The 23,235-nt window shown below is 40.5% G+C and overlaps 1 protein-coding gene across 5 annotated transcripts in view; it reads right to left on the bottom strand.

The window, feature by feature from the left end:
• Positions 1–805: 805 nt before the first annotated feature.
• LOC121312786 (ras-specific guanine nucleotide-releasing factor 2-like) overlaps positions 806–23,235 on the bottom strand; it is a 90,596-nt gene continuing 68,166 nt past the window's right edge. For 3 of the 5 annotated variants that reach the window (XM_041244548.1, XM_041244575.1, XM_041244565.1), the window contains 12 exons: positions 19,129–19,254; positions 17,984–18,073; positions 16,000–16,106; positions 12,170–12,282; positions 11,383–11,443; positions 9,996–10,099; positions 8,916–9,000; positions 7,843–8,040; positions 6,415–6,494; positions 6,072–6,189; positions 5,110–5,178; positions 806–4,176 (listed from right to left, as the gene is read on the bottom strand). In XM_041244548.1, the coding sequence (XP_041100482.1) occupies positions 4,084–4,176; positions 5,110–5,178; positions 6,072–6,189; positions 6,415–6,494; positions 7,843–8,040; positions 8,916–9,000; positions 9,996–10,099; positions 11,383–11,443; positions 12,170–12,282; positions 16,000–16,106; positions 17,984–18,073; positions 19,129–19,254 (1,244 nt within the window). In that variant the 3' untranslated portion in view covers positions 806–4,083. The remainder of the gene's footprint in view (positions 4,177–5,109; positions 5,179–6,071; positions 6,190–6,414; positions 6,495–7,842; positions 8,041–8,915; positions 9,001–9,995; positions 10,100–11,382; positions 11,444–12,169; positions 12,283–15,999; positions 16,107–17,983; positions 18,074–19,128; positions 19,255–23,235) is intronic. The other 2 variants (XM_041244556.1, XM_041244583.1) reach the window with 1 other exon arrangement.

Genomic DNA, 23,235 nt, shown 5'->3' with positions numbered 1-23,235 from the left:
CAGTGGCCCAGTCAAAGTCCTGATCTCAATCCCATTGAGAATCCGTGGCACTATTTGATAATTGCGGTCCACAAGCGTCGTCCAACCAACCTGAACAACCTGGAGCAAATCTGCCAAGAAGAATGGGCCAAAATCACTCCGACACTGTGTGCAAAGCTGGTACATACTTACTCCAAAATACTTAAAGCTGTTATTGCAGTGAAAGGTAGCTCTACCAAATATCAATGTGTGGGGGTTGAATACTTATGCAAGCAAGATATTTCAGTTTTTTATTACAAATTTGTTTTTTAATTTGTTTAAAAAATAAAATATCGAGCAGAACGAAATTTCAATGTACCATTTGTAATTCAGTAATATGAGAGAATTGGTCAGGGGTCTGAACACTTTTGCAAGGCAGTATATATATATGATATATATATATAGATATATATATATATATATATATATATATATATATATGTGTTTCTATCCAAATAGAAGAGCTAAGTTTGTGTTTCTTTCCAAACTGCACATGTGAGATCTGCATATCCTCTGGATATCTTTGATAGCTGACATGGATTCATGCAATTAGATATAAAGTTACCTGTGTTGCCCTGTCGTTAGCTACATAGGTCTAAAATGTGCACTTCTGAAATAAATATGTTTTAAAATGTATTTTCATTTTAAAACATGATACCTTGTACTACATTAGTTTAAAGAACGTTCGTAGTTTCACTAAGCATGTTGAAGGTGAAATGACCAAGGAAGTGCAACACTATCTGAAAGCATGGCTTGCAAACAGGGATTTCTTTAATCAAGTGCAGTACCAGATATCATGTTTTATAATAAAATGGTTTATTATATTATATTTCATAGGGGCACATTTGAAACCTATATAGCAAATGGCAGTGCACAACAGAGAACGGTTGCTAGAATGACCCTGCCTTTGTAATTTATATATAAATGAATGCCAATCAAGCACAACAGCCTTTTCAGTTGTCATGATTGTCATGGTTGCGTCAGGTGCTGACAGTTATCCTGCAGTCAAAGAGATTAACATCAGTGTGAAGCAGCAGAAGAGGAGGAAGCCTGCAGGCTGAAGAGTCATCCTCTGTACTTTGTAAGCAAACACCACCCTCTTGTGGTGTGAGTAGGGTCAGCCAGTGTGGAACGTTTTATCAGAAACAAGGCTGGTGTCCACTCCAATATTGTTTTGCTGGGTCCTCTGTTCATGACAGCTCCCGGACTTGAAGCCATACAGAACATTACTGTAACTCTGTAACTATTAGTGCTGTCTTCCTCCCCTCTCTAGAAACTGCATGTACAGTACTCCAGTCATTACACTGGTCACCAACTGAAGGATTGCTATGACAATTCCAGTGATGATAAGGTTTGAAATGCATTAGCAAGTTACTCGCTCCCCTATGTACCAGCTCCGGCCATGCGGCCATCAAACCAGAGTTTGTTGGCAGTCCAGGGTTCATATTGACTCCTGTTGGTATAAGCCTATGTTCTCCCCTTCTGTGGTAGAAGTTTGTGTTCTGTGCAATGCTGCTCTTCCACACAGGGATGACACACATCAGAGCTGCAGCAGCATCTTATGGCATCACACACAAAGTTCCACTAATCTAAGCGTTAACTAGTCACCACAAAAGGTTTGTGTAGAACGTCTTACTTGTGCATAGTTTCACTTGTCAAAACTGAAAGGGGTTTATGCAAAAGGGAATTTAATTAAAGTTACAGTACGGGTCTACAACAACAAAAGTAATATGCAACCAGTGTTTTAAAAAGCCCTGCATAAACATTTTTCATTTCTCACCAGAAAGAAAAAACGGGCTGCAATTTCAATGTTGGTAATCTTGACTCTATAGTGCTTGTCAGTAGTAGACAGCATGAACGTTTAAACATGGGAGATTGTTTCCTATCGTAGCTGTACCTTGCTAACACCTTAGGGCACCTGTTCTTCCCTGAGGCTCAGAGACCCAGAACAATTCTACAGATTGAGGGGGCTGGTTAACTGTTTGGAGTGCATTGTGTTAGTACCAGTATGTATTTGCTGATGTGTTTATCTATACACTGCATGCTAAGCAAACATTGGGCATGCACTCTATTGTAAGCAGCTGTTTTTGTGCAGTTATTAGTAGTATTGATAGCAATTGAAAATGAACAGATCATTCCAACTTGATAGACTGAACAGCACTTAGTAAGCAAGGCGGTGTATTTCCCTATTTATGTGCCCTCTCCAAGAGCAACGTATTCTTAACCACAGAACCACAGACCTGGAAGAAACGTCTTCGTGTCACTGTGGTGGATGCAATGTGCTCAACGGTCTGGTTTGCTTTTGCATTATATTCTCTGTTTTTAAATTCCTCTGTTCTAGTTTCCTTGCACGTAACAGGGCTGCTCAAATGCCTCCACATTTACATTCATGGCCAGGAAGCCCTGGGTTGTGTGGCATCTTAACATTTAGCAAAGGGCAGGATTTGAAAATGTCAGTAGTGCTGGATACTATACAGCAATTGTTTTCCTGTGATCTCTACCTGTGAAGCACCACCAGGGGGATGTTGTATTGGCTGAATGCCTCTGTTCTACATGTAAACTGTCTTTGTGGTTGTCTGTAGTAGGTAGACAGCCAGACTATGAGAGTGACACTTTTGTTACTTAAAGGAATACTTCACTTTAGCTATCATAATCTGTAGAATGTTAGCCATCCCATAATCTCTTAATCACCATTTCTTACTGTTTCTGCACTAACAAATATTTGCATAATTAATAAAGCCATTGATATATTTTAGCTTTGGGACTGTCTCTGAGCAAGCCAGAGTAAGATGGGATTTCTGTAATGAGACCAGTTTAAAAAGCAACAGTGAGGTTGTGCATCTGTCATTTCTTTCCCCCTGAAACAGTGAGTGAGTTAGATATTTTCCATTGCAAATCTTTAAAAGAAGAATACTGTTTCAGGGAGGAAGAAATGACCAGCACACTGAGTTTTTATACTGGCCTCATTACAGAAATTCCACTTTGCTCTGGCTTGCTCAGAAACAGTAACACATTATGATTAGAAACACGTTACGTATCATGGGATAAATAAATATAAAATATTATACAAATTCAAGAGTTTTAAATGATTCCTTCAAACTTCTATAACATCGTGATCAAGAACAATAAACAACAACTACTCTCAACTAAACCAACAATAAACTCATGCAGACCTACTTCAGTTATAAATGCATTAGCTGAGAGGCTAAATTACTTGACTTCATTGCTTATAAAAAAAATAAATAAAAACAACAATGCTATCTGGAAAGTTAGTTTCATTACAAGGTAGCTAACTAACCTAATATGAACTTGGCTGCTGCTTTTTGTCCATGTAATTTTACAATGTGGACCTTTATGTCTTGTATGTTTGTACAGTATAAGAAATATTCAAAGGGGCAACTGGGCAAAGACGACCAGAGATTTGGGATGGGAAACAAGAATAACAGTAACAGCAAACACAGTGTTGCTATGCTTTCTTTTAACCCTTTGCGGTCTTGTTTCTGTTAGTCTATGCAAACTACGAGGGACTGAAAATAAAAGTGTAAGAGGAATCGTAGCATGAAATAAATACTAGAAAGCCCTCACTGAAATCCACAGCTTGAACCAAATTACAAACATGATATATCTGTGTGACGATGCAGGGCTTATCCAGAAGGTGGAATGACGTGTGTGCTATAATGCATTGTCTGCATCGAGCTGATTGGTCAGTGTTTGAACACCCAGAAAGCTACATTTCCTCTCTCTACTCCACGCGATGGACCATTTGTAAATCTTTCTTTTACACTAACAGTCACTTTCATTTGAAACAAATTGAGTTAGTGTTTTCTTCAACGAAGTAACCTGGAAATTGTTCCATGCTCCCAGTCATGCAGTTCTCATGTTTCCACCTCAATCCCCACCACCATCTTCAATGAGGGGATCTTTCTGTGCGTCTCGTCGGAAAGGATTCCTGTCTCTCTCTCTTCTCTTTCTTCCCTCCCTTGCAATCCGAAGGGCTTGGCATGCCCCGTTCTGCACCCAGCGCTCTCACTCTCCCAGTCGGAAGCCCCAAGGAGAAGGCTGCGCTCACGCTGAAAGCCGTGGCTCAATCTTTAAGGACAGATCGTAAAGGGTGTCTTCATCCATGATGAGGGTTTTGTCAAGTAAGTACTGAGTGACCTGCAGCACACACAAACAAACACACAACAGGCTCTGCATAAGGCTTGCTGATAGTACTGACCCACGTTTTTTGGGGGGTTTTTTTTAACAAAAAAGAAGTTTTAACAATTGGAACACTATCTTTTATTTAGCTTTAGCAGTGTGCGGTTTTACTGTCGATTTTACAGCCATTTTTCTGTGTGCGTAAACTGGAGCAAGCTGTCAAAATATGAAGCCTCAAATCTTCTTTGGTGTGCACTTCCTTTCACTGTGTACCGTACTGTAAGTCTCAAATGTGCAGTTTTAAAAAGAGGTGCATGTTAAGGTATTTCTACATGATATCGTGCATTACACTGGGTTATAGAAAGTTTCCAGTTTGCTTGCCTTATTTTCAGATAGTCCGTTATTGTTGCACTTCCTAGGTTATTTCACCTGTGAAGCATGTCAGCAGACAGGGGAAGCAGCTGCTTGGTTAATGGCAGGAAGGAATGCGTTGAAGGTATGGAGGTCAGTTTCATTCACCACGTGAAATTATCGAGGAAGTGCACAGCAGATCATATTTAAGAAATATTTTGTTGCAAACAAACACTAACGAAAAACACTCTGGGATATATTCAAATGATCTAAACAGCTTAAATACTACTATCAGTCTTATTGCAGTTTGAATAGACTGAAAATACCAACTGTGTTTTAAAAGAAAATATGGAAATGTTGCTCTTTAAAAAGTGATGGCACTGACGTTTAATATCCCTCCTGCAGAAATGAAGACTAGCAATGTAGAGGTAATGATTTCTTCAGTGCAATGCAGTACATGTTGGGTTTGTGTGTTGATTTTGTTTGTTATTTCTGCAGTCCTCTCATAGGGGGCTGGGAGAAGCACTGCTGCTGTTTGACAGTGCACAGCCAGCCTCCACAGTTTTGTTTAGTTTCTGGGGTAATGGTGTTGATGGGTACCTTTGGTTGGTTCTCTATCCTGTAGGGTGTCTGCTGGAACTGTCGTATCTCCCTAATGATATGGGATATCTGGAGGGAAAACACAAGCACAAGTTAACTGGTTATGTGACAAACAGTAAACATTTAAGCCCCTTTCACACTGGTATGATCTACCCGGGTCAGGACCCGGTGTCATGTGGATCGGCTATGTGATTTCACACTGCTTTTGATGAAGCTGGGTTGACCGGAGTGACAGACGCAAGTCCACAATGTGGTATCAATGCCCCGGAAGCAGCTTGTTACAAACGCTTCCATCCAAGCTTCTCTGGATTGAACCGTCAGCCCAAATGTTGATTAGAGCAAATGTTTCTTCATCCCTGCTGCAATCATGCTGTGTCTCAAGCAAAAAAAAATGTGGCTGAACAGAATAAACAGAAGTGTTCATTGTGCAAGTGAAACCTTCACGCAGGGATGGCTGTTTGTTATTGAGTTTTGTCTCGCTCAACCCGGGTCAAAGCGTGTCGACCAACATCCTGAGGTGGGTCGCTGGGACCAGGGTTAACCCGGGTACAACCCAGGCACGAGGTTTCACACTATGGGGGATTGTGGCCCGGGTATCCAGAACCCGGGTCCGGACCCGGGTAGGAGTGCTAGTGTGAAAGGGGCTTTCGATTCATTACAATTGCACTACATCAGGCACTGGTGTTACGTGGTGTAAGCCCATATACAAGTTTAATATAGTAAAAGCACAGTAAAGTGTAATAAAGCACAGTGAAAGCATACAGTAGTAAAGCATACAGTATGCAAGCATTGTAGAGCCCAGAGAGGTATTGTGCAGCATATTAAAAAACAGTGCAGACCATGGTACACCACGGTAAGTGTATAGAATAGAATAGTGTGGGAAAAGCATGGACAAAACTGCACAATGACTTTTATAAGGGAGGGGAAAGGGTACAGTAAGATGACATGAATACAAACCATACCATTCTCATCTTGGAGAAGTTTACCAGGCCCTCCTCAGTGAAGTTAGGGGTCCCTTCTTCTATAAATGCTAGGTCTGTTAAATACATTCCCAGGTAGGGAACGGTGGGGGGATTACAGCTAGAAAACAAATAGAACTAGTTTTACAAAAAACGCCCTACTACTTTGTAATGATATTTTCTAAAACCATATGTAATTTACAGACAAAGCACAGGCTGATCATGTAGGTATAGACCTTGAACTCCACCTTGAAACAGACTGTTGTTACACCTCAGTGAAGGATCTGGCAAATCCAATGTAGAGAAAAGAATGAGAAACATTCACAACCAATTTCAAACAACATACTTTTTAAGAGTTTCTCTGAGGTTTTTAAATCTTCCTTCAGATGACACAGTCTTCTGAAGTTTGTCCATAAGTGCTTTTGTCTAAAGAAAAAAAAAATCATCATATTAAGAATCAAAACACGATTGCTGCATGAAAAAGACAGATCTGGTCCTACCCCTCAGTGTTTGGTAAATAGCAGCTTCAAGCTTCATCCATATGTTTTTTTCTTCTTTCAATTCCCCAAAAATAGATTCAACTGTGTATAAAACTGCCCAATATCGAATAGGATAAATACAATACATATCAAACACAATTGATTTAATATAATATATATATATATATATATATATATATATATATATATATATATATATATATATATATATATATATATAAACTAAAAATGATTCAGACAGTTTAGATGATGGCACAGCTAAAGGACACATTGCAATTATTAAACTACTAAGTGTCAACTGAATGATCTGTCTCGCTATTTATAAAGCAATTTGGCGCGTTTCGCTATTAGCAATTACCAAGGAAAAGTAGTATACTGCATCAAGAAGACAAAGTTCCCCCTCTCCTGAAAGTTGGAGAGGGGGAACTTTGTTTTTTTATCTATACAACCCACCTATAATATACAGGATATAAAAGGGTGCTAATTCCAGGCTATTAGGTATAATATTTATCTAATAAGTGACGTCAAGGCAAATAGCAGCACAGAAAGGGTTAGACACATATTGCACACAATAACCTGGAATCAGCTATCCCATTTATTCCATCTTTGCCTCTTTCTGTAAACTAGTTTCTGTAAACTTTGTGTTGCTTTGCAGCCTTTTTACTTTCTACCGGGAAGAGAAACTTTGAGATAAGTGAGTGACTCATTCTTAAGGTGAAGACGGATACAAAGCAACCAGAACATAGTGTTAATGAACTGGGGAAGAGAGCAAGACCAGCGTTTTATAATGTGGACGCCCCTCTCTTTCATTTGATATGAATGTTTAGTTATCAACAGGCATGACTGGTCAGATTGTAGTCCTGGGCAAGATGTTATATCTTATTAAACTTGATGAAGAAAATACATTTCCCATGTTGCACAGCGGTCGCTCCTAAGGTCAAAGGAAAGGTGACGTGTATGTGACAATCAGTTGCATTTGCTAGTTTCATGACATATGTCAGTAAAAATATCAGCGTACCCGGGTGAAAAGAAACACTTGATTCCAATCGGCTTTTAAACTGCCATTACTTGGAACTCAGTTCTAAACGTGAGGGGAAAGACATCTTCTCTTATCACATTCATTAACAGGTTTGTTTGGTTGCACTTAATACCAGCCGACAAAAAAACTTGTTAAAAGGAAATCGCTCTGAAAGTGTGAGTATCCGCACAGCCCTGATGGAAACTGGAAGCTAGGGCAGCTGTCTGAATATGTGTTGAGCATGTCCTCGAGTCACCTGCTTGGAAACCTTGGCCCATGTCTTCTTGAGCCTGTAGATGGCGCTGCGGTTGAGCGCTGAGGTGATCTCCAGCACCCCGTTGTAGTTGTGCAGACAACGGCAGATATCGGCCACCGCCACCCACTTCTCCATGGAGTTGGCCCGGGAGCCCACGTCAGTGTGCGTCATGATCTGGGAGGCAACAAGGTTACTCATCTGCAGAGACAAGAAGAGGTACTGGATCAGGGAATGGGCTCCAGGAAACCTGGAAATAAAGCTGCTTCAGTTCTGTAAAACTCCATCAAAAATCCTCACATGGAGAAAGAAAAGGCCCAAAACATTCCTCAATTCTTTAAGCTGGAGAACAAAGCATAGTTTCAGGTGCTCCCCTATACCAACTGTGTGACCACATGACACGTTTTATTGAGACCGCCACCTTTGGTCCAAATGAAACTTCTTGTAATACAAAACTATACTGTACAATACTACAGTCATGTATGTGGGCAGTTTTATTTGGATCAAATGGTGGCGCTCTCTTCAGAAAAAGAATGTTTCTATTTCCAAACACAAAAGTGAAAACTATAGTGGAAATATTGTATCTCAGAGTACATTTTTAAGCATTTAGAGATACAATAATGAGTAAATGAATGTATATATTTTTTTCATGCCTCACTTAAACAATTGGTACCCTATTTGTAGCCTCACGCACCCAGCTACATTCCCAGTGGTATGTTCTAACCATGCTCGCTCATAGACTAGAGCTTGTTTGTGTGTTTTGTGTGAGAACTGGCAAAATCTAATGAAAAAAATCTAATAGAATAACAGTTCATGCATGCAGTATATGACACTAGTATGTACAATGAAATGCACACACATTGCACAGTTAATTTGAAGTTTTTGTTTTGTTGCATTTTGAATAAGTGTATAGATTACTGTTGATTTATAATGTGTACTGTATCCCATTAGGAAACTGACCTCTAAAAGCATGCATTTGTTATCTTCCTTTACAAAAAGCAGCCTTTTTATATTTTGACCTTGGATCACTTAATGGTAACCCTCAATCCCTTTGTCCCACCCGCTCTGTCACCTACGTCATTGAAGTGCTGGCTGGTTTTCATGATGTAGGGTGTTCGTTCATTCTTGTCCACCTTCATCCACCCTTGGCCAAGAAACTCCCTACAAGTCAATCAGAATGGGAGTTACAGCAGTTAAACTGTAGTAGTGATGTTTCACCCAACCTCCACCTTCACCAGGCCTAATCCCTCAGAACCCTTCCCTCTCTATGAAACACTCAGAATGCAATCTGGACTCTCAGATACAGAAGGAGCTGTCCTTGTGAGGGCTTAGAGGTATTATTCTGGGAAGACAATACTTCACATGCCCTTTGTTCAGCATGCACAAAGAAACCGGAGAAATACGGGCAGTTTTGGATAAATTTGACGGTCTTAAATAAATATATAAGTGAGGTCATCCACCTGAATACACTTTATCAAACTGCTGGTTTATGATAAATTAATATTAAGGGTTAACATGTTTTCTTCTAACAAATTCAGTATTAATTCAAAAAAGCATTCTGATACCTTAATAAAATCCATTTAGAAAATGTGGTTGTGAAATATCTCCACTGGTTATTAACACCACTCTAATACCAGACGAGCTTAGATGGAGCGCATGGCCTTGTCTCATTCGTACATTGTCTTCTGTTCTTGTCTCATGTTCTTACTCTGCAGTTTTCCTCTATGCAGTAGCTGTATATACTGGAAGTTACTAAATTAGTTCTTAGTAACTGATCACTTTTCATTTGCACTGACTGGTAATGTGTTATTATGCTTCTATGGTAAAAATGTATGTTCAGCTGGAGCCTAATTATGGATTGATATTGAAAAGTTCTGAAAATGTAAGATTCAGTTTGCAATAATAGAATCATTAGAAGCTTTAGCTTGGCTGTAAGAAATGTGCTATTACTGCTTAACAAGTACGAACAAGATACACGCTTTACTTAAAGGCCAAGACTGATAATACTGTTAAACAGTGCATTTAATACAACAGTTACTGTCATAAACTGTGCATTTTATTTAACAATGACCTTGAAGAAATATAACTACATGGTACATGTGCATTTTGCACCCTTACCATTGCGTAAAACAGATATTTGAAAATTGTGGACTTACTCATAGGGGATGCTACGAAAAACAATGTGATCCAGTAGGGTGATCTGCTCTGCAAGCTCCATGGCTGAAAGACTCTCGAAACATTCAACTGTGGGGCATTCTGCCTGGAAGGGAACGAAGTAGAGGAGACACACAGCACAGGTAGAGGGCAGCATCAAGCACGGGGGGGATGTGGTTGTGGTTGCAGCAGCATTCTAGGGAACGTCTAATTAAGAGGCCTAGTGTCACTGGGTTTGGTAGAAAGTTTAAATGATATGCCCCCCCACCCCCCAGGGAAGCACATGAGCGTGAGGCCTGAGTGTCACACACTGCTCTGATGTTCCTGTTGCTCTCCGTTATTGCGCTCCCAAAATCTGTGTGTTTGCAAACACAAGCATCCATTGTACTGGTGTGACAGTGCCTAAGTGGTCAATAGTGGCCTCACCTGGCTGTATAAACATGGACATGTGGTTGATGCAATCCTGGGAATCGTTAGAAAAGAAATCTACCTGTGACTATACTGGAATGGTATAGGCTGATCAAATCAAGCACTCAGATCAAACAGATCACCTTCCCCTGGACCAGCTCTATTAATCGCAGCACAGCAGATGCACAGTACCAGTGAATTCCTATAAAGGAACACTATGAGGGGACTTATAAAGGTAACCAACTACAGTAGAAAGATCACATGTTTTTTTCAAGAATGATATATGGGGGTGAAATGCTTACCATGATGAAGTATAGAGAAGGGTAGCATGCCTGTTCCTCCACATTTAAAAGATAGATTGGATAATTATGTGTTACTTTTGACAAATAATAATAATAATAATAATAATAATAATAATAATAATAATAGTAATAATAATAATAATAATAATAATAAACTCTTATAAGTGACACAGACTTAATAGGCATGCTGTAATATACTATCTTGTGTCCAAGACTGGTAGCGTTAATGGTCCTATGGACAGGTTGTTTACACTTAACAGGTGATCTTCAAGGTTTTTGCAAATTAAACACTAACAAAGCAGTTGTAGAAGTAGATGGTATAATTGTAGCTGAACCTCTAATGAGCAAAGTGTCCACGGAAATCTAAACTTCGCTTACTCAAAAGCGCTAATTAGCAAGGAAGAAAACAAGCTGCATGGGTGAAATTCACTGGGGATTCCCATAATCTAGAATTAGTAATACTGAACCACAACAAGGGGCAGCTCTGTATATTTTTCCTGTAAAGATGACCTGTTGCCATTGTATTGCTACTGGCAACAGATCGTACATTTTCATTGCCAAGCGAGTCAATGGGAAGGAGATCTCTATCTGCATCGGTGTAATGCTATTTCTAACAGTTGCTCAATGCTGGTGTAAGTCCCTGGGTAAGGGTGATGCTGGGAAATGCCTCTGCGCTCACCATCTGAAGAATGTCTTCTATCCTTAATTGAGCATCGTCCTGGTCATCTAGAGAAAGGGCGCTGACAACAACACCATTAAACAGACATTCATTTAGGAGTCTGAGATCACATTAAAAAACAAGCAAACACAATGTTATTTGTATCTATTTGAAGGCAAAGGACAATGCTGCTCCAAGTCATTTCATAGGGAACATGCGTGGTGATTGATTCTCCCAGACCTTTGAAGGCGTTGAAGGGATGGGGACCATTTCCCCCTCTAGGTAAATGGTACTGTAGTACAAGACAGGCTCAAAGTAAGGCTTGTAAAGAAGATGTTTCTTTCAGCTAGAGTAGCACAATGACAATATGTTTGCTATTGTAACCTCCTCCCCTTAGCAGTGCTAACATTTGAAAAAACAAATTGATAACAAAAAATAAAAATAATAAAAAAACACCAGAACAGAAGATGGATATTTTTTTTGCCCCCATTTAGGATCAAAATAAAAAAATAAAAAACTCAAAACAGGACAGCGCCTCATTACTTCAACAGGGCACTACTCCCAAAGGATCGCATGCTTGATTAACGGCTGCAATCACCACCTTGTGTTTATTTTTTACCACTAGTATTAATTATATCTATATTGGGTCTCAAAATATTGTACTTTTTTAATGGATCGATTTTGTGTATTTAGTTAATATGTAAAGAGAGTACTATGTGCTGCTGATGTGAAGTGCTGTTTATGTCGTAATGCAGTTGCTAATTTAAAAGTAACCAAGGATTCACCTACTGTACAAAGGAACACTCACCTTAATATATTAGCAGTTGCTTTCCTTTCTTGTGGTAGTAGGTCTGGGTCTCGTAACACCTCCTCCAGCAGGCAGATTACTCCCATTTTCAACTCTCCGTTCATCTCAAAGTCCTGCACAGGAGCAGATTAACACACTCAATCAATCTAGTCTAAATACTATCGCCCTTTTCATCATTAAAGAAGGGGGCGGATTAAAAAATGGTTTAAATGGTTTAATTGAACCAAGTAAACCTCCATCCAAACCCTGAAGTAGTTACTTACAGTATGTCATTTTACCTGTTAAACCTGGAGTGGAATTGCCCTCCAGGACCGTGATTGTACACCCCTGCTTTAGTGTATTTTTGGACTTTCAGTAAAAGGTTTGGTCCTAATTTAATATCTAAACAGAGGCAGTATTTGGATCAGCTACTGTTCAGATCAATTGAATTATCATAATCTGATTATTAAATCTGGGCCACTTCACATGTGCTTAAAGTAGGGCATTATAGTAAACGCGAGTAAACTGAGTTTAACCATTTCTCATTTAAGGAATAAAGCGTTTACTCACTCCTATTCTCCTGTGATAAGCAAATCCTGACTGTATAACAGGTTAAGCCAAGGCATATTCAAATGTATTATATAAAGCGACTCATTTAACAATAGGCAGAATCTCTTCCGATTAACATTTGGCCCAACAACTCACATGCCCGTAACCTACTGGGCATCTCTGCACACCCTAGTGGTGACCATGCCACTGCCGGCCTGGGGCACCAAAAAGGACAGTTCATCACTTCTTTTTCTTACCACTACACCACTGAATAGGGTTCCTGTTTAATGATGGAAGCTGATAAAGTCTGGTCTATGCCCCTGAATCGAATTTCAGAATGCAGTGATAAACCTGCCGTGAAGAGAAGACATGGATTCTTAACAAGATCAAATCAAGGTTTTCATTTATCCATGGGATCTTTTATTAAAGCATGAATGGTAAACTGGCTTTGAGATGTTTTAGTTTACCCTGCTATCCACCAGCTTGTATTGTGCCTTTACCACGCTTTACCATTAAACGTGCTTTACCATTACCCACGCTTTACCATTACCCATGCTTTACCATTACCCATGCTTTACCATTACCCACGCTTTACCATTACCCACGCTTTACCATTAACCGCACTTTACCATTGCCCACACTTTTGAAATGGTATGCCTCAGTGAACATTTAGCATTTCAACTCCAGTGTTATTTATTTAAACTCGGAGGGGAACAAACATGAAATGAATTACTGAATGAGAGAAAAGGAGAGTTCTCAAAACCAATCACACGGTGGCACTGTAAAGGCAGTGAATGGTGTCATCTGTGCAAACATCTTCTGCAGTTAGCACTGTACTCCATGTGTATCAAATTAGGCTTTGTGTATGGACCCGAACAGATTGGCTTGCAAGAAATATTGACGATTGCTGTTGCACTCTGGCGATTTATGTATATGAATTGCTCTCAAGTTTACAACTTGAAATACGCATGACCAGTGCAAATTAATGTTTCGGTAATATTATTTTCATTTTGACAAGGAATTGGTTTGTTTGACAGAAACTGCCTACATAAAGACATAGTTAATACTTATATTTCTAATTATATAACACAATGAGAAAAAAAAGTGGAATGAGGAAATCAAAGCAAATAGTTACATCAGCAGTAAATTTAGCTGAAAGCTATTCAATATTACTATTAACAGGACCTAGGGATACTGCAATCAATAAAGAAGGCAAGGGAAACATAATAAAAAAGTAAGCTATTTAGACTTTATATAATGCAGATGCACCCATGGCTTTGACCAGTCCCCTGTCAGAAAGTAGACAGTATTTGTTTTACTTGGGGCTGGCATATCCACAGAGATATAAATCATTTTCTGGCACAGAAGACTCCTGGCCGTCCCTCTCCAGTTCTTTGGAGTGTCATTCCCCAGTGCAAAAAACTGCTCTGCACCTCTAAGTAGCCTGCCAGTGTGTGTGTCTCTGTGTGTGTGTGTGTGTGTGTGTGTGGGTGTGTCTGCCTCTGTGTGTGTGCCTGCCTCTACATGTGTCACTGTCTGTATGTGTGTTGTGTGCGTTCCCATCTGTGTGTGGGAGCATGTGCCTGTATGCGTCCCATCTGTGTGCGGGTGCGTGTTCCTGTGTGCATGCCTCTGTATATGTGTGTGTGTGTGCCTCTGTATAGGTGTGCATGTGCCTGTGTGTGTGTCTCTGTATATGTGTATGTGTATGTGCCTGTGTGTGTGCCTCTGTATATGTGTGTGTGTGTCTGTGTATGTGTATGTGTGTGTGCCTCTGTATATGTGTGTGTCTGTGTATGTGTGTGTGCCTCTGTATATGTGTGTGTCTGTGTATGTGTGTGTGCCTCTGTATATGTGTGTGTGCCTCCGTATATGTGTGTGTGTGTGTGTCTGTGTATGTGTGCATGCCTCTGTATCTGTGTGTGTGCCTCTGTATATGTGTGTATGTGCCTGTGTGTGCCTCTGTGTCTGTGTATATGCCTCTGTATATGTGTGTGTGTGTGTGCCTCTGTATATGTGTGTGTGTGTGTGTCTGTGTATGTGTGTGTGCCTCTGTATCTGTGCATGTGTGCCTGTGTGTGCCTCTGTATATGTGTGTGTGTGTGTGTGTGTGTGTGTGTGCCTCTGTGTGTGTGTGTGTGTGTGTGTGTGTGCCTCTGTATCTGTGCGTGTGTGCCTGTGTGTGTGCCTCTGTATATGTGTGTATCTGTGTATGTGTGTGTGCCTCTGTATATGTTTGCCTCTGTATATGTGTGTGTGGCTCTGTATCTGTGTGTGTGTGCCTCTGTATCTGTTTGTGTGTGCCTGTGTGTGTGCCTCTGTATATGTGTGTGTCTGTATGTGTGCGTGTCTCTGTATATGTGTATGTGTGTGTGCCTCTGTATATGTGTGTGTGTGTGCCTCTGTATATGTGTGTGTGTGCCTGTGTGCTTGTCTCTGTATATGTGTGTGTGCCTGTGTGTGTGCCTCTGTATATGTGTGCGTGTGTGTGCATGCTTGGCTAGCGTTTTGAGTAGGAAGGCACTGTGCCTGAGGGGCTTAGCACAATCCAGCCCCCTTCACTTTCCTCATCATTATCTTCAATTTAACCAAAGAGCAGCTCTTCAGATCTCCAGCCCAAACAGCTAATTGGGAAATTATAAAGAGACACTTCATACAACATATACATCAATGAAGAGGGAGTCTTTACCTAATGCTAAAAAATAGATTCTGCAGCAGTTTCACCCCATTTCCACTCAATAAACCAATGAAAGGGAGGTCTGAGTGCAAATTCAAGATCAATAGTAAGTAGTCAAAGAAAAACTGTGCAACGAGCATAAAACGAAAGCAATCAAAAGCAGATTGTTGTAGTTTTATAATGACAGGCTTCAGTGTGACTCTGCATTCCACACCTCATTTTCAACCCAGTAAAAGACACTTTCCAGATTGTACACTTTCTTACAATAAACCTTGCCAAACGAGAATTCACTTATATTGACATGGGTTAACTGGGATCATTTTACAAGTGTACCCTTTAGCGTTAGTCCCCTTTAAATGCTTCAAACTGCCTCTGAGACAACGCTGGCTTTAGGAAAGTTAACTGACCAGATTAAATGAACAATGACATCATGATAGCCACCATGTAAAAAATCCTTGGGCCGCCCCAAGTACAGCAGCAATATTTAAGAGATTTGATAGGTTGTTATGATGAGTACGGGCGTACGAGGGAACATGGGGTCTTCTTAATACTCATTGTGCAATTCTATCGTGTGTTATTCCAACAACATTGTGAATGAGAAATGGAAGCAAGCAGAGCATGGTACCTGGGAATGCTTGGAGACCCAGTGCCGGAGAACGTTCAGAACTCGGTTGGTAGCAGCTCTGCGGATTATGAAGTCTTTGTCACACATTCGCTCTGCGCTGTTAAACCCTAAAACAACAAAGAAATGGCAGTTACAATTACAACCCTATCAGACATGTTTAATTATTCTTAGTGCTGTTAATCAAATATTGAGTTGATTACATGTTTTGATATTCCCTGAGTTAAGGGGCATCTGCCAGAGTCTCTTTCACCATAGACATGTGTAACACAGGATAGATCAGTAGAAAGGTTGTGTAGGTTGAAGAGGCAGCATCATCTAGTGAATCAAGTTTTCTTTTGTAGTGCTATACAGGACCTGTACACTAGATGGCTCTGCGTGTATTCAGACAGTTTGCTGATTTAGCCTGTGCTACATATGTCCACTTCATTATTCACATCAATACATTTTAATGTTGTTAAGGTTTAAACATCTAAACAGTAAACAGAAATAAAATCATTTGGTTTGCATTGATAAAAAAAAAAAAATCTTGGAGTTTTGTAATTTTTCAAACCACTGTAATTGAATGCAGTCTCTGAAACTAAAAACAAATGCAAAAAATTCAAATACGACTTGAAAAGAGGGTTGCAAGATAAGCAGGCAAGAGACCACACATTATATCAATATGCCATTGTTGTTTTCTTGTCCATTGCATTTACAAATCTGTTCATAGACATCATGTTCTACTAAATATTTGGGGGTGTTTCTCCTGATCTCCTGGACTGGTATAGGGGAAAACCACTGAGCCAGCCGGGTGAATATTCAAGCACTCTGTAAAGGGGAAAGGGTTACACAGAATATAACAACATAACAACATTTATGAAGGTGTGAAACATTGTGATAGTTTCATTGCATGATATATCTTATCGTAATACAAGGTATGTATTGTTTGTATCAGGACATAAGAACAAAAGCACAACAGAGCTCATTGTAGTTCACCAAATGGTTTTTGAATGAAGAATACATGTGTTTTATAGCTGGTATGAATACATACCCACCCCATCGCGATTAATTTTAGTTTTTTAAAAGATCATTTGACCTTATTACTCATCACACAAGAAGTCAATCGGGATCATCACAGATCTCATGACCCATATCGTATCAGGACCTGCATAGCGTGATCCATATCGTATCATGACCTGCATATCATGATCCATATTGTATCAGGACCTGCATATCATGACCCATATCGTATCAGGACCTGCATAGCGTGATCCATATCGTATCAGGACCTGCATATCATGATCCATATTGTATCAGGACCTGCATAGCATGATCCATATTGTATCAGGACCTGCATAACGTGATCCATATCTTATCAGGACCTGCATGTCATGATCCATATTGTATCAGGACCTGCATATCATGATCCATATCTTATCAGGACCTGCATGTCATGATCCATATTGTATCAGGACCTGCATAGCGTGATCCATATCTTATCAGGACCTGCATAGCGTGATCCATATCTTATCAGGACCTGCATGTCATGATCCATATTGTATCAGGACCTGCATAGCGTGATCCATATCTTATCAGGACCTGCATGTCATTTTCCATATTGTATCAGGACCTGCATAGCGTGATCCATATCTTATCAGGACCTGCATGTCATGATCCATATTGTATCAGGACCTGCATAGCGTGATCCATATCTTATCAGGACCTGCATAGCGTGATCCATATTGTATCAGGACCTGCATGTCATGATCCATATCATATCAGGACCTGCATAGCATGATCCATATCTTATCAGAACCTGCATATCATGATCCATATCATATCAGGACCTGCATATCATGATCCATATCATATCAGGACCTGCATATCATGATCCATACCATATCAGGACCATCCCCAGTATCGTGATCCATATCAGGACCTGCACATCATGATATGTACTGTATCATGACATTAGTGCGTTGTTACACCACTAACATGAACTCACCTGGCGGGCTCCCGTGGCCTGCCGCTGCCGTGGCGATGGCAAACGCTGAAGCAGGGGACACAGAACAGCGGACATTTTCAACTAATTGGACTGTGCAACAAAAAACAAAAACACAATTATCCCCTGATGAAAGTTAATGCCATGTTTGTTTGCCATGTTTATTAATATGCTTTACCATGCCTTACTGTGCTTTACAAGGCTTACCTATGCTTTACCATGCCTCGCTGTGCTTTACAATGCTTACCTATGCTTTATCATGCTTTGCTGTTCTTTACAATGCTTCCTTATGCTTTAGCATGCTTTCATTTTTTATTTTATTACACTTTGCTATGCTTTTCCTATAGGAAACTTTTATAAAGGCTGTTCCAGCAGCTTGTACTGTATGTGAAGCTGGTCAAGTCTATTCTAACGCTAGAAAAATATACAGTCATGTGTTTATGTAAATTTGCTTATTAAATGTATTTAATAAATGTCAAGAACAGAGAGATCCTGGATGTGTTCATTCATCACGGAATGAAATTACAAGACACCTGAGTCCTATTACCATTGGAAGGATTGTTGACTCCTCCAAGGACATAGAAAACATTGTTATAAACAAGCCTTCATACAGAAAGGAGTTTGCTCCCTTTTAATTTAATGCTGGTGTAAAATGCTGTGGGACACTACACCAGTTGGAATAAGAGGGCAGGTCAGATAAAGAGGTGGGGGGTGGATAAATGGGGTTCTACCCAGGTGTTCCTAACTTCAAAACATCTCTGAAGATACAGATTGATAGAGAACACATAAAAAGTGTATCAAAACAGGTAAAAGATGTACACTGTCATGCTGCATCATGATGATGTAGTGGATGCCCCTTTAAACTCTCTGTATAATTTAGGGAGCTAGGTGGTGAAGGAGTGGTCCAATTCACTGCTTTGTTTCAGACAAACTTAAAAATCGTAATACTCCAGTGTGTTTGAGATCGGCTCAATCCTGCTTTCCAGTTCCTAGGCCTTGAATAATTATAGGGGCTGTGCTGTCTGTGTCTAGCCCCTGACCCTGCTGTTCTACCTGACCTGCTTTCTCACCCCTGACCCTGCTCTCTCACCCCTGCCCTGTTATTTCACCCCCTGACCCTGTTGTCTCACCCCTGACCGCTGTCTTACCCCCTTGCCGGTAGCGGAGGTGTCGCGGGGTGGAGGGGGACCTGCAGGGGGAGATGTCTCCAGCCTCACTCGCCTGGGGGCTCTCGGGGGTGAACTTATCCAGGGACACCGACTCCAGCACAGCTGCTTAAGTGAGCAACAGAGTTAAAGAGACTGGTGTTAAACATGGATGTGTTCATGTACATCATGCACTAATTAAAGAACAAGGAGCTTCACATTTATCTTTTCTTTCTGTCTGTTAAGGTACTTTTTATTTTATATATATACCAGATGAGCTGGAGGAGGGGTTCTCAACCGAGGGCCTTGAGGAGGTTTCAAGGGGTCCTCCAAAAATAAACCAGAGAATGTGTTATTTTTCCTGCATGCTCATGACACATTGAAACCTATCAGCTTCATCATGTCATAAGCTATTAGCTTCAGTATATCACAAGAACAACAGCGAGGAGGTGGTGTTTTTGAGTAAAAAACATAAAGCCATTATTAACCCTGCAAAATTAAGGAAATAAGAAGACAGCTATTTGAATTTCAGTTTTATTTGTACTGGAAGTGGAGATATACCTAAACCGCAGTGTGTAATTTGTGCACAAGTACTATCCAATGAATATTTGAGCTCAGAAGCAGCAAAGCGGTTGAGAAGCCCTGAGCTAGAGGATCCTTATAGAAGCACAAGCCAGTGCAATCTGGAGAGTGGTGACTTTTGATTAAGTTTAATTCTGCCTTGTGCAGTAGATGGCACTATGTCTGGATGATCTAGCCTACATTACATACAGTTACGGTAGGCAGCTAAAACCGGTGATCAGCTCCTGAGCTTATAGTCAAAGCACAGACTCATAAAACAAGAACAATACTTGAGTAATTGCAATAACAACCTCTCAGCATGATTGCAAACACCATTAAACAAATGAAGCAAAGGCACTAATTATAGTCTGCTAGATTCTGTACATGTTTCACTCCAAATCATCCATATTTTTCAGTGATGTTTAGATGCTGGTAAATAGTAGCAAGTGGTGTTTTTCTTATTAGTTTTAAAATTGTATTTATTTTTTGTTCCCTTTCAGAAAAGCGCTTACAATGACCTGGGAGTAAAAGGTTTTTAAATCTACCCAAAGTTTAAGTCATCACTGAGATGAGGAGCTATGGCTAATCCAGCACCATTGCGATAACCAGGGAATTTATAAAGAGCAAAAAAAAGAAAAGCGTAAAAATCAGAAACAAGAAAAAATAATCAACGATTTAACCCGACGCCACACCACTTCTGTATTTTCATGGATGTTTATACAAAAAACTGCTGCTTGTCCTGCCTTTACCTCTTACCCATGACAGTCATATTGTGGAGCTCCCCTAATACAAGTTCGTCACAGTATTTTTTATGCTGTGTTTGCAGTTTTCCCATGCTTCTCCCATAGTTAGACTATACATTTACCACAATTGACCCTGTTTTGCCATGTTTATTAATATGTGTAGCCTGGGTAAAGTTACAGCAGAGTAGTTATATAGTGCAGCGTCGTTTAAGGGGGAGGGACGTGTGGGAAGAAAAAAAAAAACAAAATGGAGTCATCCATGCAGTCAGCCAAAAACATAGTACCATTTTATTTAGTACTAAAGAAATAATTACACAATTTATTTCATGTATTTTTGGAATTTAGGTTACAGACGCTATACTCTAGAGCCTGATCTAATGCAAGTGGGGAGTTAGGAGACAGTATATTCGTGTGAAACTCGATGTTGTTTCGTATTGTAATGACTTCAGTTACAGTATTCGCGCAGCTATACTGTTAAAACTAAAGAAAGAAAAAAGAAAGAAAACCTAAAAGCAGCATTTGAAGATACCGACTGGCAGCACCGGATAGCAACCCAAGTGACCTGGCAAAGCTTGGTGTTTCCTCCGGCAACGAGGGATTTGCAGTTTACAATGCAGACGGGAGTTTCCCCGGGTGAAAGGCGAAGCGGCATTTTCCAGCTTCCACGTGCCCTAGCCACGTACAGGCCTGCTGCATTTTTTTTTTTTTTTTTTTTTACTCTAGCAAAACACTTATGTTAGTGATTCGGACCTACGTGTTTATATATATACCGGTATATATTTATAAGAGTACTGTTCTGTTTGTTTTGACTCTCGTTTTACATACAGCTGTATTACAGCAATTTATAATAGAAGTGTATTAGGTTTGCTTTTGAAATAGTCATAGGGGAAAGTAACCTGGTTTCATTTGTAAGCAAACGGTTAATTAACATAACTTACCGTTTAGTTTTGAAGGCGGCATACGTTTCCTTTGCCCATAGAGGGTATTAAATATTTTACTTTCATCTGTTTTTTTTTTCCCCTCTTAGACTTTGCAGTGGATGTGTATTGTTTAGAATGTCAATTTAACGCGGTACCGGGTATGGTGTTTAATTGGTGCATTTTCTATATTCATGCACATGAACTGTAGGGAACGCCTTATTTCCATTAATTGTGCAGTAAACCTTGAAGGGTGGGGAACCCTATCTATTTGCTTTACAGCACTGTGTCGTCTTCTTTATTTATAGTCCTAGAGCAGTGGATAAATATAACTATCTTTGCTTTGGGTGGAGGCATCGCCATAAATAGAAATTAAACATACTCAAGAGTACCCAGAAACCCCATTGCTTCAATTATTGTTACTTTTAGCGGGCAGGGGTTACATTTGGAGGCATCGCTGGGATTATTTCTTTGATATATATATATTTGTTGTTTGACGACACCTGTGCTTAATAAGATGCCACAACCTGACATAAGACAGGGGGTTTCGAGCTCACTCGCGGAGCAACTAAAAGAGTGGTGTCGAGGGGAGGAAGTGGGTGAAGACCATGTAGTGCTAGTTACAAACATTCCCGAAGGCACACAGAATGATAGTATTGTACAAGCCTTACAACAAGTAAAGGCATTTGGGCGTGTGTGGGTGAGAGGGCAGAAATTTCACACTGCCTCGGAAAGCTTACTGGCAATTTGTGAATGCAGCCAAACAGTGGACAGGCAATGGGTCCCAACCCAAATAGTCCCAGAGGAGGGTGCGGCCCCGTGGAGTTTAGTGGTTTCCCAAGAAGGTGAGGTGGATGCCAATACCAACCAAGGTGAACAAGGGTTCTCTTCTAGGCTCGCCCAATTATTGGCAGCTGAAGGGAAGACTGAAGAAGACCTTCGGGTGATGTATACCCCTCAGCCATCCTCAACTTCGGACACTGAGGCCCTTCTTAAGGCCATGGGAGAGGTGTTGGTGAAAATCACAAGACCGGCAGGGGAGGGGAGTTTGTATAAACGACTAAGGGCGTTTTCAGGAGTGCTTCCCACCCCAGCAGGCGAGGAGGGTTATGATCAGTGGGTGGAACAAGCCAACCAGATGGTAAATGAATGTGATTACTCTGACCGTGAAAAGTGCAAAAGTCTAGGGGAAAGCCTGAAGGGTCCGGTGCTTGAAGTTATACAAGCAGTACAGGAAACCAACAGTGATGCATCACCACAAGATTACCTTAAGGCATTGGAGAACACTTTTGGTAGTATGGAAAGTGGGGAGGATTTATATTTCCATTTCTATGCCACTCGTCAACAGACTGGAGAAAAGTTATCAGATTTTCTCCGCTGTTTGGAGAGGTTGTTGAGGAAGGCAGTGCAAAAAGGTGGTGTAGAAAGTTTCAAAGCTAATAGAGCCAGAGTAGAGCAATTAATCAGAGGGGCCCACCATAATGATTTAAAAATAGTTCACCTACAGCTGAGAGAACGCAGGGAGGCCCTCCATCCTTTCTAACCCTCTTAAGTGAAATTAGGAACGAAGAGGAGCAGGAGGCAGTGCGCCACCCAGTGGATGTTTCTGTTCGTACAGTGCAACCAGCTCAAGGGCCTACTATGGCTAGTACTGAACTGGTGGGTTTGAAGAACCAGATACGAATTTTAGAAGAAGGTATGATTTCTTTAATGAACCGAGTTAGTCCTGCTAGTGAAGAGCCATCAGAGGGAAGAGGGAGGGAATTGGCCCCACCAAGAAGTAAGTCTTCAGTGCACCGTGAACTGGAGACTGAATTGTGGAAACAGGTTCAAGAACTAAAACAGGATGTGGCCTCCCTCAAAGTGGATCCCATGGTTACTGATAAAAC

This window comes from Polyodon spathula, chromosome 1 (genome assembly GCF_017654505.1).
Source record: "Polyodon spathula isolate WHYD16114869_AA chromosome 1, ASM1765450v1, whole genome shotgun sequence".
Taxonomy (NCBI): Eukaryota; Metazoa; Chordata; class Actinopteri; order Acipenseriformes; family Polyodontidae; genus Polyodon; species Polyodon spathula.
Note: the sequence above shows the minus strand (reverse complement) of the source record. Positions and strands in the feature narration are given on the sequence as shown.